This window comes from Pelodiscus sinensis, chromosome 23, assembly GCF_049634645.1.
Source record: "Pelodiscus sinensis isolate JC-2024 chromosome 23, ASM4963464v1, whole genome shotgun sequence".
NCBI lineage: Eukaryota > Metazoa > Chordata > Testudines > Trionychidae > Pelodiscus > Pelodiscus sinensis.
Window position 1 is genome coordinate 24407651 of NC_134733.1, and position 14684 is coordinate 24422334.

Sequence of the window (14684 nt, forward strand, 5' to 3'; positions counted from 1 at the left end):
CCTGTGGCTAAAATGGCCGTCGGAGCTCTTGTGCAAGAACCCGCCAGTGTAGAGCGCCCAGGTGTCCAGGAATGAGGCTTCCCGGACGGACACTAAGCCCCGGGCTCCCGGCTCCGGCACAGAGCAGCGCTCCAGCAAGTGCAGGGCCCGGCCCGCTCTGCTCCTGCAGCCACCAGCCCAGCCCGTCAGGGGCCGCCGCACAGCGAGCTCCCCGCAGCCTAAAGCAGGGCGGGGGGCCCGGCTGGGGGGGGTCACGGGGGGGGGCCCGGCTGGGGGGGTCACGGGGGGCGGGGGGATCCGGTCAGGGCGGGGGGCCCGGCTGGGGGGGGTCCCGGGGGGCGGGGGGCCCGGCTGGGGGGGTCCCGTGGGGCGGGGGGGTCCGGTCAGGGTGGGGGTCCCGGGGGGCCCGGCTGGGGGGGTCACGGGGGGCGGGGGGGTCCGGTCAGGGCGGGGGTCCCGGGGGGCCCGGCTGGGGGGGTCCCGTGGGGCGGGGGGGTCCGGTCAGGGTGGGGGTCCCGGGGGGCCCGGCTGGGGGGGTCACGGGGGGCGGGGGGGTCCGGTCAGGGCGGGGGTCCCGGGGGGCCCGGCTGGGGGGGTCACGGGGGGCGGGGGGGTCCGGTCAGGGCGGGGGGCCAGGTGGGGGGGGTCCCGGGGGGCGGGGGGGGCCGCACGAGGGAAGCGGAGCCCCCCGCGTGCAGCGCCGGGCCCGGCGAGCGGATTGTGCGCTCGGGGGGGGCTGAGGTTCCGCGCTCCGGGCCAAAGCTCCGCCCCCCTGAAAAGGGGGAGGCCCCGCCCTGAAGATCCCGGCACCGCCCGCCCCGTGCGCCCAGCCCCGCCCCTCGAGGTGACGTCACTTCCGGCGCGTCCCGAAGATGGCGGCGGCCCGGCCCCTGCCGTAGCCCCCTCGCTTCCCGCCGCAGGTGAGGGGCGGGGCGGCCGCAGGGATGCGCGCGGGCCCCGGCCGGGTTGGGGGCGCTGGCTCCAAACGGGGGGATATCCCCAGGGAGACACTGGGGGGGCGGGTAGGAGTGGGGGGGGATATCTCTGCCCCCCCGACAGTGTCACCCTGGGGGGCGGGTAGGAGGGGGGGGATATCTCTGCCCCCCCGACAGTGTCACCCTGGGGGGCGGGTAGGAGGGGGGGGATATCTCTGCCCCCCCGACAGTGTCACCCTGGGGGGCGGGTAGGAGGGGGGGGATATCTCTGCCCCCCCACAGTGTCACCCTGGGGGGCGGGTAGGAGGGGGGGGATATCTCTGCCCCCCCCGACAGTGTCACCCTGGGGGGCGGGTAGGAGGGGGGGGATATCTCTGCCCCCCCCCGACAGTGTCACCCTGGGGGGCGGGTAGGGGGGGGATATCTCTGCCCCCCCGACAGTGTCACCCTGGGGGGCGGGTAGGAGGGGTGGGGGGATATCTCTGCCCCCCCCGACAGTGTCACCCTGGGGGGCGGGTAGGAGGGGTGGGGGGATATCTCTGCCCCCCCCCGACAGTGTCACCCTGGGGGGCGGGTAGGAGGGGTGGGGGGATATCTCTGCCCCCCCCACAGTGTCGCCCTGGGGGGCGGGTAGGAGGGGTGGGGGGATATCTCTGCCCCCCCCATAGTGTCGCCCTGGGGGGCGGGTAGGAGGGGGGGGATATCTCTGCCCCCCCCGACAGTGTCGCCCTGGGGGGCGGGTAGGAGGGGGGGGGGATATCTCTGCCCCCCCCGACAGTGTCGCCCTGGGGGGCGGGTAGGAGGGGGGGGGGATATCTCTGCCCCCCCCGACAGTGTCGCCCTGGGGGGCGGGTAGGAGGGGGGGGATATCTCTGCCCCCCCCCGACAGTGTCACCCTGGGGGGCGGCCGGGGGAGGGGGAGTCGCCGGGGAACTATGAGCAGGTGCCCTTCGAGCCACTTTCTCTTCTGCCTCCCCCGCCAGCCTTGGCCCCAGCCCCGCCGGTTCGCTCCTCCCTCGCCTGCCCCCGGACCATGGATGGCTCCTTTGTCCAGCACAGCGTCCGCGTCCTGCAGGAGCTGAACAAGCAGCGGGAGAAGGGCCAGTACTGCGATGCTACCCTGGACGTGGGCGGCCTGGTGTTCAAAGCCCACTGGAGCGTCCTGGCTTGCTGCAGCTGCTTCTTCCAGGGCTTGTACGGAGACGGAGCCTCCAGCAGCATCATCCTCCCCGAGAGCTTTGCCGAGATCTTTGAGCTCCTGCTGGACTTCTTCTACACCGGACACCTCGCGCTGACCTCGGAGAACCGGGAGAAGGTGCTAGCCGCTGCCAGGGAGCTCTGTGTCCCTGAAGCGGTGGAATTGTGCCAGAGCTTCAAGCCAAAATGCTTTGATGGCAGTGATCTAAATAACCACTGCCTCCGTGAGACAGCTCCTAGGGAAGAGCTCAATGGTCACTTAAAGCAGCCACCAGACTCTGATGGAGAACAGGCTGTCAAAGCAGTGTCTAAATGTAATGCTGCTAGCGATGCCAGCCCCAGCAGCTGCACGAGGAGAGCCAAGCTAGCCCAGGGACCAAGTGGGAACCCACCTCTTCTTAGGGAAAGGCTTAAAAGGGCTGTTAAAACGACTGCATTGAGCAATTCAGGTGAAGTAAAGGAACGTAAAGAACTAAAAAGGCCACCTAAAAGAGGAGGCACCGAAGACAGAGGCATCAGCAATGAGGTGGTGTGTGGTGCATGTCCTACCAGGGTTTCTTTTGTGAATTAAGAAACTATTCTCCTTAGAACTAAAGGTTTAACATTTAAGCAGGGAGAGTTTGCTCTTGAAAACTAAATATCAAGCGTAAGGGCTGTGTCTGTTAATCTTCTCAGCAGAGTGTGTGTTAGAAGAGGGCAAGGATGGCGGTTTAAACGCAGGACTGGCACTCAGCAGGCATGGGGGGGAAGGTCTATTCCTGACTATGCCAGAGAATTGCTGTGTGTTCTTGAGCAGGTCACTTAACTCTCAGGGATCTTTGCCCTTCCCAGTTGTAAGGGGGGACCTATATCTCCAGGACGTTGAGACTTAGTTGGCTACTACTTGTAACTGTTGTACTCCACAAATGGCAGATATTACAGAGTACCAAGCATTCATGTTTTCATATTAATTGTGTTATTTAATTAGTTTCCTGGAGCAAAGCCTCAGCACCTGCAATTCTTAATAAGTTTGGGTATTCAGGAAGGAAGGAACAAACATCTTAAATTAAAGATGTACTTTGGCTCAAAGACCAGATAAAATTTCATTAAGATACTATTTTAAGGGGAGGAATTTCAGACCTACTAAAAAGTAATACTCCCTTTTGCAGTGTATATTGGTCTTTGAGAGTCAATATTGCAGGAGAAACAAACACTGAGGCTGGAGTTGGAAGCAGGGATGTGAATGGTTAACCAGTAAGCATGACCTTTACTGGGTGATGCTTACTAGTTCTGGTTAACGGGGAGGCTGAAGCAGCCTGCTGCAGGCACGGAGTTGCTCCAGCCTGGCTGGCATGCTGAGAGCTAGGGCGCTTCAGCCCCCATGTAACTAGTTAATCGGTTTCAGTTAACTGATCAAACTTGGGATGTAAAATTCCATGTGAAATAGTTACTCGGCCCTCTTTACTTCAACTGCGACAAGGGTTCAGGCTGTTGGTGAAGTGGGAACAATTCTTGTGTACAGCAACAGTAGCATGTAGGTAGGTTTTAAGAATCAAGGCAGCCAGGGAGCAGCTTGCAACCAAAGCGCTGCAGTGATGGTTTTCAGGAGCGGTGTGTTTGGGGTTATCCTCTTAAAGCACCGGAGCAAGCTAAACGCAGCCCGTGGACTCGAGTCAGACTCTTCCTCTTGGGGTATTGGGAGATGGTCAGTCAAATCCACTGAATGTTAGTTAATTGTTCTGAAAGCTGCTGGTCAGAGAATGGTGCTGGAGCACCCAGAATTTAGCTGACTGGGATGATATTGCAGTACCACTATAGATGCAATTTCTTGTTCTATCTAAGGTGTTCATTGAGTTAACGTACTGGCTCCCTGTTCCATCACAGTGGGAAATGCAGGTTGTACAAGTCTCTGATGAGGTAGCAGCAGAAGATTATGGAGGAGCTCATGAGGAAAGAGGTGAAGATTACATTCCTGAGAAAAAGACCTTGAGGACCAAAAAGAAATCCAATTTGGCAAAAAAGCCTAGCAGTTCGGAGCCTGCAGGGAATGCTGGGCTGCTAGAGGCTGGGAGTCCTGGGAACAGAAAAGGTACAGCTGTGCCGGTTGAATGCCCCACATGTCATAAAACCTTCCTCAGCAAATATTATCTAAAAGTGCACAACAGGTAAACATTCTGATTTTTATTCCTGTACCTTCTCCCCACGTAGTAAGAGGGGCCTGTGCCCTGAGTGGTTCCCAGTAGGGCCGGGCTGTGCAGAGCAAGTTATACCGGGTAGCTGAACTTGAGCTCATTTCTGAATGTAAATTCCACTGTTAGTTATGAAGTAATAGTACAGTGAGGCCAGCAAAGCCTGAGGCCAAGTCTTCACAGTACCCCACCCCACCCCATCCCCTCGAGCTAAGAGATGCAACCTCAGCTAGGCAAACAGCTTTGCTGAAGTTGACGTACTTACCCGGTGTCTTCTATGCGGTAAGGTTGGCCACACAACGATACCTGTAAGAAATGTAAGTGTTGGGTGGAGTATGGGGGGCTCAGGGCAGAGGGTTTGGGTGTGTGTGTGGGGGGGCAGGAATTAGGGCTGGGGATGCAGGTGTCAAGGTTGGGGGTGTATGAGAGGCTCAGAGCAGGTGGGTGGGGTGTGGAGAAGTGCAGGAGTTAGGGCTGGGGAGTATGAGGGGGGGGTTTGGGGCAGAGGGCTGAGTGGGGTGCAAAGGGAGACATTTCAGGGGGCCTGCAGCTGCACTTATCCCAGTTGGAGTGGGTTTTTTTCCCCTTTGTGTTGACTAGGGGGCGAGGGAAAGTTCACAGCCTGTGAGCCTTCTTCCTCTGCCCTCCCCTGGCCAGCTGGGAGCAAGAGCAGGCTATGCACGTTGTCCTTGTTCCCTAGTCAGCAAAAAGAAACAAAAACATTCAGCAACTGGGGTATGTGTGGCCGCATCCCCCCAGTCCCTGAAATGGCATCTCAAGTGTCTTCCCCGGCGTGAGTCTGGGCTGGGGTCAGTACACTTCGATGGTGGAGCAGAGGTGCTGTTTCCGGGATGCAGCCCCTAGGAGCAGATCTCAGGGCAAGCGCAGAGGAACTGCTGCCTGTTAACATTTGGTCAGACTGTATGTGGTGCTGCCTGGAACAGCTTTAAAGCAGAATGGAGCCCTTTGTGATGCTGCATAGCATACGAGTGTTGTTAACTAATGCCCAAAGGGAGAGCCTACCTGCAGCAGCAGGAGGGAGCCCCAGGTTGGTTACGTCACGTCAGTTTCCCAGGTCAGCATGCTGGTGGGGACAGAGCGTGGTTGTCTTCTGGAGAGGCCACGGGTGAGATTTCTGCAGGAGAGCCGGGGTGAGCTGATGCTTCGAGATGCCATGGGGCAGCAGGCCTGTCTCCCTAGCGGACAGCGTCCAGCAGGGTCTCTGATCTCTCTCGCCTTGGACTCTTTCTAACCGCTGTCACAGCGAGTGTTGGTGTGAGCAGTATTTCGCTGGGCACGAGTTAATGGTTTTAGTACTGTCTCGGCGTGTGACAAATGAGCAGAGCTTCACTGTCCTCTTTTAAACTGGGCTAGGAGGGGAGTGTCGACCTAGAAATGACACAATCTAGGGATGGTCCGATTAGTGCAGCCTCTCAAGCCAGAGGACAGATTTGGGTAATTGGGAAAATCACTCGTCTCAGAGCCTGCTTCTCTAGTGCAACTCAGTTAAGACAACTGGCATCCTGGCTGTAACTTGGGATCCTGTTGTGTGAATGGCTCCCTCACCTGTCCCAAGGAACTATTGCCTTTTGTGGTCAAAGCCTGAGAATTCCAGAGCCCTCTTGCTATTCCTTTTAGGAAACACACCGGAGAGAAGCCATTTGAATGTTCCAAGTGTGGTAAATGTTATTTTCGGAAGGAGAATCTGCTGGAGCATGAAGCTAGGAACTGTCTGAACCGTTCGGAGCAGGTATTTCTGGGACCTGGCAAGGGAGGCATAGGAGACAGCAGCTGTTAAATTGTTGCAGCGGCAGCATGCCCACAGCCGCGTGCTGTGCTCACTTCTTGCCTGGAGCTGTAACTGGAGCTGTCTGTCCAGAGAATTCTCTGGGGGTGCCACGTGCTCAGAGGTTGGAACAAACTCAGAGTTTCTAGAGCAGTGCTCAGTGCACGGCCTGGTCTGGGAGGCCACTGCCGTTCTCTGTTTGGAGAAGGATGCCCCCCTCGGGCAGCCCAAAGCCATCTCACCAGGAAATAAGCAGGGCAGGGCAGCAAAGCCCGATGTTAAATCCTGGGAGTTTGCCCGTTTTGCTGGGCACTGGGTAACATGAGCAGAATTAGAGCCTCCGCTGCAGCCTCCTGCCTAGCCAGAACCAAGCTCAGCCTCAGTCATTGACATTGAAACTAACATGGAAACTGCCTCATCTCTCCTCTGCTGCTGCTGTCTGCTGTGCGCCAGCTGAGCTCCCTGCTGAAGATGGGCCAGGCAGCTGTGGGCCTCGCACTAAGGACGTTAATAGTGTAATTCACTAATCGAATAGTTGACGCATTTTTGCATCGACTATTCGATAGGGTGGTGCTGCCCCTGTGAAACGCTGCTGCGGCATTTCAACGCAGCGCTGCATGGATCCCATAGCTTGGTATCTGTGAGGCACTGCCGCTTTAAAGTACCCCCTCTCCCACCCTTTGCTGCCTTTAGCTGATGCAGGGGGAAGGAAGCGACTAGTCGACTCGACTAACCAATAAGTATTTGCTTATCGGATAGCAGACTAGTCCTTAGCACCCTAACCTTGCCCCGTGACTTGCAGCAAGACAGCGTGAAATGGCAGCACGTGTGGTCACCACTTGCTTTGGGCTTTTGGGACAAAGTTTGGTATTTGGTATGGAGACAGTGTGGAGGGGTCACATGCCAGCAGCATCCTAACCAGACTCCCGGACTGAAGAGTCTGGATTCTGAACGGCACCCGATTCCTAGGTCACCTTGCTTTATCTTCTGTCCCCTTTTCCTGTGTCTATCCTTTCTTGCCTCTCCATAAGCAGCGCTGCTAGGGTCCTGCTGATCTGCCTCCCCTCCTGTCTTTTTCAGGTTTTCACCTGTTCGGTCTGCCAGGAGGTATTTAAGAGGCGAATGGAATTACGGCTGCACATGGTGTCGCACACTGGGGAAATGCCTTACAAGGTCAGCCGAGAGCGCCAAGGAGCATTCCTGGGAATGGCCGAGAGACGCCATCATGAAAGGAAAGAGGGGCGTGTCTGCAAAGATGCCTTTCTATTCTGGGGTTCAGGGGCTGGCCACAGGCAGGCCGTGCACCGAGAGCATGCGCCAGGAATTGGGCTGGTGCTGGGACAGGCGGGGTTACTGGGCTCTTGCCTATGCCTGAACTCTGGAACGTTGCTTTGGTTTATTCTGGGTCTGAAAGAACTGACCCCACTAAGCCCTTCCTGTCACCAGACCCAGCTGTGCAGCGCGGAGCCCAGGGGCCCTGGCCTGGGGGGAGGGCCAAGGGTGCACCTGGTACTTACGGCCTTGCTTGTGGTTGTGTTATAACCAGAGCCCAGGGGAAAGATTTGTGTCTTGCATCTTTTCTGCTGCACCACGGTGGCCATGCTGCATTAGGGAAGCATTAAGCTCATCTCAGTTACTGCAAGTGCTCGGGAAACAGCCAGAGGCTGACTCTTGTTTGTCTTTCAGTGTTCCTCCTGTGTCCAGCAGTTCATGCAAAAGAAGGATCTTCAAAGCCATATGATAAAGCTACATGGTGCTCCCAAACCCCATGCGGTAAGCGGGGGAGGGGGAGGCTGAAGGGAGGCGGGCAGAGGTGACGTCTTGGGGGTACAAGATGGAATCTTGAATTATTCCTGAGGGAAGAGGGAGGCAAGTGCAGGGGCATGCGGGAGTTCTGGAAAATCAAAGGTTCCTCGCCTGCATCTAGTCCTAGTGCGGTGGCACACCCGGCAAAGAACAGTAGCGGGGCTGGCTCTGGCAGTCCCTAACCCTCACCGGGAGGGGACCTATTCCACCAGAGGCTTGGCCTGGGCCTCGCCTTTGCTCTTGTCTGGTCACTGGGAAGCCAGTTCCCTGAGCGTGCGACAGAGCTTCCTCTATTATCTGATTCTAACCCCTCCCTATGGACTCATAGTGCTCTGCCTGCTCCAAGTGCTTCCTGTCTCGAACGGAGCTGCGCCTGCACGAGGCATTCAAGCACCGCGGAGAGAAGCTGTTCGTCTGTGAGGAGTGTGGGCACAGGGCGTCGAGTCGCAATGGCTTACAGATGCACATCAAGGCTAAACACAGGTATTGCACGAGGAGGGGGGCACAAGCATATGCATGTTCTTCATCCCCCACTTACTGTCTTCCTTGCAGACGTGCTGATCTCTAGACCACGTTGCAGGGACCTGTCCTGCAGAGGGCAGAAGATGGACTAGGAGAGCCTGGGACAGGCATTACTCCTGTCTTTGTCCTGGAGGGCAGATGAGAAAGGCCCCTTCAGGAATAGCAGCACAAAAGGCCAGCACTTGGTTCTGCCCGAGCAGGGCAGCACTGCCTCTTCCCCCAGCGGTGTAACTTACCCATATGCTGTTTGTGGTTCATGTGACCTGCACGGGCTCAGTCTGCCCTTTGGCTTTGGAAGCTGATGAAGCAATTTCTGTGTCTGGCTTGGGCTGTTCTTTAGGTCAGCGACACATTTCAGCAGTTTTCCTCATACTCCCTGTTGGGTACGGGGTCCCCAGCGCTGCAGCACAGCGTCACAAGCGATTCATCAGCACCCCTAGTCAGTCAGCTCTCAGCAAGGAGCCCTGAGCCCCTGACCGGGGGGCTGATTAATCACCTGTGAAGCTGTGCTGCCCCACAGCTTAGCAGGAACACTGCTCAGTGCTAGCTGTAATGGCCGAGGGGGAAGACTGGCTTCTGCTCTTCGTACCTGCAGCCTGGCTAGAACATTAAGCACAGTTCTTCGGCCTCTGCAAGGCTACCTGTTTTGAGAGGCGTGAAACAGGATTGAGCCCCAGAAGAGCTGTACAAGCTGCCTTCGCCCCCAGGGATCTCACCCTTCTCGTGGAGAGCTGGGGTTGGAATTGTTCCTCCAGCCAAAGAGGCTCTCAGGACAGGAACACACTGAACGTGGCTCTCCCCCTCCTTCCAGGAACGAGCGCCCATATGTGTGCGAGTTCTGCCATCACGCCTTCACCCAGAAAGCCAACCTCAACATGCACCTCCGCACGCACACGGGCGAGAAACCTTTCCAGTGCCACCTCTGTGGGAAGACATTTAGGACTCAAGGTACAGACAGAGGATCCTTTCATAGGCCTGCTAAGCTGGCTGTCATTCCAGTCCTCGGAGAGCTCCACTGTTTGGTGAATGTTCTTCCACTGCTGGGGCCCGAGCAGTGAATGTGTCTGTGCTAACGTCAGCGTTGAGTGTTCTAGTGGGCCAGACCACAGGGCCATCTGCTGCCAGCAGGTGGTTCCTGAGACTAACTAAGCAAACCCTAGTGAGATGGTATGCAATTCCTTCTGGTCCCTTCTGGGCAACCGCTGCGCCAGACTTCCTTTGCTTGGTCCAGAGGTAGCTGTTTTTTTTTTCCAGATTTAAAGGGGCAGCTACCAGTAAAGCATGTTGGGAAATAGCAACTAAGGGAAGAGTTGAACTCCCCCTCCCACCTTTCTAGATGTTGAGGTGCTAGGAAGGAAAAATGTATCCCAGTGTTTTCAGAGATGAAACCTGGTATTATTCTGAAGCTCTTAAAAAAACCACCACGACATATCAAAAGTATAATTTCCAGACATCGGCTGTGTTCTCTGCTTAGAATTCACCAGCATGTCATGGTAATGTTGAAGTAGATTTTATAGACCTATCCTGGCACCTAAATAACTTGTGCAGATTTTTTAAGATGTTACATCTGTGCTTTTATAATACAATATTTGCCTCCCCAGTTTGTCCCTGCAGGGAACTTCATATACAGTAACCTGTGGAACTAATAAATTAATGTCCTTACTTCATTGAGCATCCATTTCTTATCCCTGGACACTGTGGAAGGGAAGACAACCACTCTTCCCAATATCCTTAACTGGAATGATAAAACCAGTGAATTCCCATTTGCATCTTTTCTAAAAACAAAATGATATTGTCTGAGTGCTGTGCCGTCTGTCGCAAGAATAGGAAATGGCAACCACTCTGTGGTAAATGTTTCTGTACACGAAGGATACATTGCGTGTTTCTCATCTGTGTTAGCGAGTCTGGATAAGCACAACCGTACACACACTGGTGAACGCCCGTTCAGCTGTGAGTTCTGCGATCAGAGGTTCACGGAGAAAGGGCCCCTACTGAGGCACATTGCTAGCAGGCATCAGGAAGGAAGACCACACTTCTGCCAGATCTGTGCGAAAACTTTCAAAGGTAATGTCCATTGCAGCAATGCTACTGTGTCCTCCTGTGCTGGGTTATGAGCCTCTTTGTCTTAAATCAAAGTGACCATGTAAGTGCTAGTCTGGGATTTGTGAGTTTGCCTGCTGTGGCATGAGGAAGCAAATGTTAGATTGTGCTCCCAACTCTTAACACAGCTGTGTGCAGAACAAGTGGATCCAGCATTTGTGTTTTGTCAAACATGCAGTCTAATGTCCTTTGTTGACGCAATATTCAGCAGAACTGCACTAGTGAAAGCAGAGCACTCGCTTCTCCTTCAAGCTTTCCTGTGAGTGAGTGGGGCAAGTTTGAGGCCCTAGCATAGCTGCAAAGTGGAATCTCCCTTTCACTGTGTCCTGAGATATTAGGATTGGCACCGGGGCCCTTGCTGTGGTAACATTTCCAACATAGCCCAGGCCTGATTGTATGCCTCTGGACCTCTGTCGTAGTGTTCAGACAATGAACACGTTATGATGTTCAGCCAAGTAGCTAATAGCTGCTAACTTTCACTTCTCAGCTGTTGAACAGTTGCGTGTCCACGTCCGCAGACATAAAGGAGTGAGGAAGTTTGAATGCACTGAATGTGGTTACAAGTTCACCCGGCAGGTATGCGTTTTTCCTCATTCTGCTTAGTCAGCAAATTTACTCTGCCTGGTTGAGTCAGTAGCTTCCTCTTTGCGAAGAGTCGCACGTCCATGAAAAGAGATGGGGAAACAAGTGTGGTGTGTTCCTTTGAGAGGGAAGCTGAGGGGTCCTGAACTGAAGACTGTTCATTGCCTGTTGTAGACTGGAAATAGGCAGAGCAGCAGGTGAAGTGTCTGAGCTGCCAGCTGCGCAGCAGAGGGGAAAGAGGAATGCGTGTCAGTAGACTTTCTCCTTTGACCAAGTTTCCCCTCAGTAACCACACCAAAATCTCATAGTCCTTTGGGGTTGGGTGGAAGGGGAAGCAAATGGAGGTAAGTGATCCCCTCCCCCGCCCCACAGAAAAGAGTGAAATGCTTTAATGATTAGTTGAGGCAGAAATCAAGTCTCAAAACCTCAATCTAGTGTGAAATATGGGTCTCTGCTTTTTGCTCCCAGCCTGGGTAATGGCTGCGAATTGGTGGATAAATTGAGGGTTGAGTCTCAGCTAGAGCAGCCTGGAAAACTTCAAAAATAGGATTTTTTCTTACTAGTTGTATCTGCTGTTCCCTTTCCACAGCTAGAAGCCTGCTCTGCTGCCCTAAGGAGAAAAGGCTAAGTTGCCCCTTCTCTTACAGAGAAAGTGTTGGGGGGCAGAAGCCTGTGTGGAAGAGTGGCCCCAACTTTGCCTTCTTCCCTGTTGCCATTTTCCTCCTTTGTGGCCTTCTGTGAATTCACTATGCATTTATTTTCCTGCATCCCTCCTCCACCCCAGTGCTAATTGGTTCCAACTTTCAAAGCAACTTCTTGGGCCCTCAACACTCCTGCATCCTGGGCCTCCTTCCTCAGCGAGAGGCAACTTTGCTGGGCAGGTTTTAGTTGGGTAATGACGGACTTGACTCTTCTTTTAAAGGCTCACTTGAGGCGCCACATGGAGATTCATGACAGGGTTGAAAACTACAACCCCCGGCAGAGAAAGCTGCGGAACCTAATCATCGAGGATGAAAAATCTGTGGTGGTAGCACTTCAGCCCCCTCATGAATTAGAAGTGGGGCCAGCAGAAGTCATTGTGGAATCCCTCTCACACAGCTCCCTGGCTGAAGAGATTCCTGTACCGAGACTCTGTTCAAATGAGACCTTCTCCATGACAGATGTTATTGAACAATCTCTTATCATTACTACTACGATCCCTGAAGATTGTGAAACATAGCACGTGTGTGCTTGTACATGCCTATGCCTTTCCCTTCAAAGAAATAAAATGAAGCATTAGGTTGGACTGTTGACAAGAGCTTGATGTTTGTGTTTCAAAGCCACTTCTCAAACTCTGCTCCCGCCTAAATCCTTGTGCCTAATGTGAGAACCTGACCTTACTCTCAGCCCACCCAGCTGGAAAGATACAGCTTTTCACTAACTTGTCTAGAAAAAGTAAAGTTTGGTTTAAAGAAAGGTCTATCCCACCCCACCTCTATTACTCCAGCGCCGTGGCAGTACAGGTAAACCATCCTCCTCCGAGGCAGCAGTTTGACAGTGACACTTCACTCTTTACAAGTCATACTCCTGGACCTATCACAGCTTGGGTACCCTAGCTCTTGCTCTCCCAGGCAGCTGTGCGGCAGTCTGGCTTTACACAACCCCATACCACGAACAGCATTCTACAGTTAGCCATTAGGAAAGAGCCTGATAAAACTGTTCCGTGACCCGATTTTTGCTAGGGACACTCCCAAACTGGCTTGAGATAGTTTTGATAATTTGTTGAGAGATTTTAGAAGAGGTTTAAGTACCTGAATCCCATTGAATTTTAATGGGAGTTGGGCAACAAGCACCACTAAAAATCCCAGCCCTAATGCAGGAACAACTAACTGATAAAGAGCAGAGCTAATCAGTCTCTCCAAGAGTGAAGTTACTCCCTGCCCCTCAGCAATGCAGAAGGACCTCCAGAATGCTAATTCCCTGGTTGTCTGCTATGGGTGTTGAATAGGACTGTGTAACCATATTCCATGTATGCTGTATTGTTGGGGTCAGCATGGTAGACACAAAGTATGTGAGGCAGGATTTATTGGACTAACTTCTGTGGGAGAGAGAAATAAACTAATACAGAGCTCTTAGCATAACTTCTTGGCCATCTAACTTTTTATCTAGCTTAGAATCCTACACAGGCAAGTACTATAGCTACAAGGTGCGAGAATCAGCCTAGTAAAGGCACATCTCTGCTGGCAGCGAGGTGCCACACCTAGTCCCTCTTCCCACCCTGCAGGGGTTTTACATGGCTACTCTCACTTTGGACTGCTGGCAACCAGCACAGTTTAGGAGCGATAAGGAGTTACGGAAGGGAGTGGGTCTGCCTCACAGTACAGCAGCTACAAGGTGCCAGTTTAGCTTAACAACCCTGAGAAAACATCTTGGATTACTCCAGATAAGGTCACTTTGAGCTGTCCTGATTATCTCAGCTGTCCTTTCCCTCATGTGGACACATGTTCTGAGTGCGTTTAAAAGCACCAGCATGTAACCTGTGGTGGCTGTATGATTTAACCTTTACATGCTGGTGCTTTTAAACGCACTTGGAACATGAGTCCACATGAGAGAAAGGACAGCTGAAATACTAAAGTTATCTACTTCTAGTAATACTGAGATATTCATTCCAATCATAAAAGGATGCATAAATGCACAGACACCTTAACGCTAGTTCTCAGCTGTTTAACAGTCATGTAGAGGCTGATGAGCAACTTTACAATCTCTGTCTCGATGGCTTGTAAGTGCCTAACAGTAACGTCAGCTTTTTACATTGAGGACTGTCTGCACAGCTTATGAAAAGCTGTGTGCGCTTAAGCACACCAAACAGTGGATAACACTACAGCTGTTGACAAAGCACTTCCATTTAAGATGCAAGTTCTTAGGATGAACTTCCTTATATACAACTGTGAAGCATCATTTCAATAACTGAACTGCTTGAATCCCTTGGTACTTTCACCAAAATCTTTTGCAGACTGTGGCTGAAAGTTGCTTTGGCTCTGAAGTGGGTTTATTTTAAGTTATGTCAGTGCACAGATCAGAATTCAACCAAGTTATTCTGGAGCATTCCATTAATAGCTGATCAGATTCCAGAGTGGAGTACAGATAAGAGAATCAACCTTCTTCCAGGGTTATTTCTTAGCTGACAATATACAGTACTTTGGCCCCTCAACTTCATTTTCTGGTTATCATAGAGCCACTTAGAATACTGACTCCAGTCACTTAAAGTGGGACCATATATGGCAGCAAGGCAGTGTGTCTACAGTATTAGCAGTACTCAATCTGTGACAGCCATGTGAGAGAGTTTAGTAGAATACATTTGTGATAGGAAGGCAGGAAACAAATGACAGTGGAACAAAAATGGGAGTTGTTATAACGGTATACTTAATAGTGACTAAAACATATTGAAAGAGAACTCTTAGATCGTACTTCCTCTGTGGTTGAAGACAGACACCTCTTCAATGTTTGCTCTTTGGAAAGTGACTATTTTGACAAACATGCATCAGAAAGAGCTACCATGGGTTAACCCTATCAGACCTAGAACCCCCTCTGCAGTCATAGAACAAAATG

The 14684-nt window shown here is 53.1% G+C and overlaps 1 protein-coding gene across 3 annotated transcripts; it reads left to right on the forward strand.

Annotated features, from left to right (window-relative positions):
• Positions 1-763: 763 nt before the first annotated feature.
• Positions 764-12381, forward strand: ZBTB48 (zinc finger and BTB domain containing 48). Of its 3 annotated transcripts, none has more exons than XM_075906129.1 (11): positions 764-920; positions 1919-2661; positions 3954-4276; positions 5939-6050; positions 7167-7259; positions 7773-7859; positions 8221-8375; positions 9226-9362; positions 10314-10478; positions 11002-11090; positions 12019-12381. In XM_075906129.1, exons 2-11 carry the CDS (start codon positions 1969-1971, stop codon positions 12313-12315), a joined length of 2151 nt encoding a protein of 716 aa, XP_075762244.1. In that variant the 5' UTR covers positions 764-920; positions 1919-1968; the 3' UTR covers positions 12316-12381. The 3 variants fall into 3 exon arrangements, with proteins under 3 accessions (XP_075762244.1, XP_075762245.1, XP_075762246.1); XM_075906130.1 differs by having other exon boundaries at positions 3996-4276; XM_075906131.1 differs by having other exon boundaries at positions 1919-2658; positions 3996-4276.
• The last annotated feature ends 2303 nt before the right edge of the window (positions 12382-14684 follow it).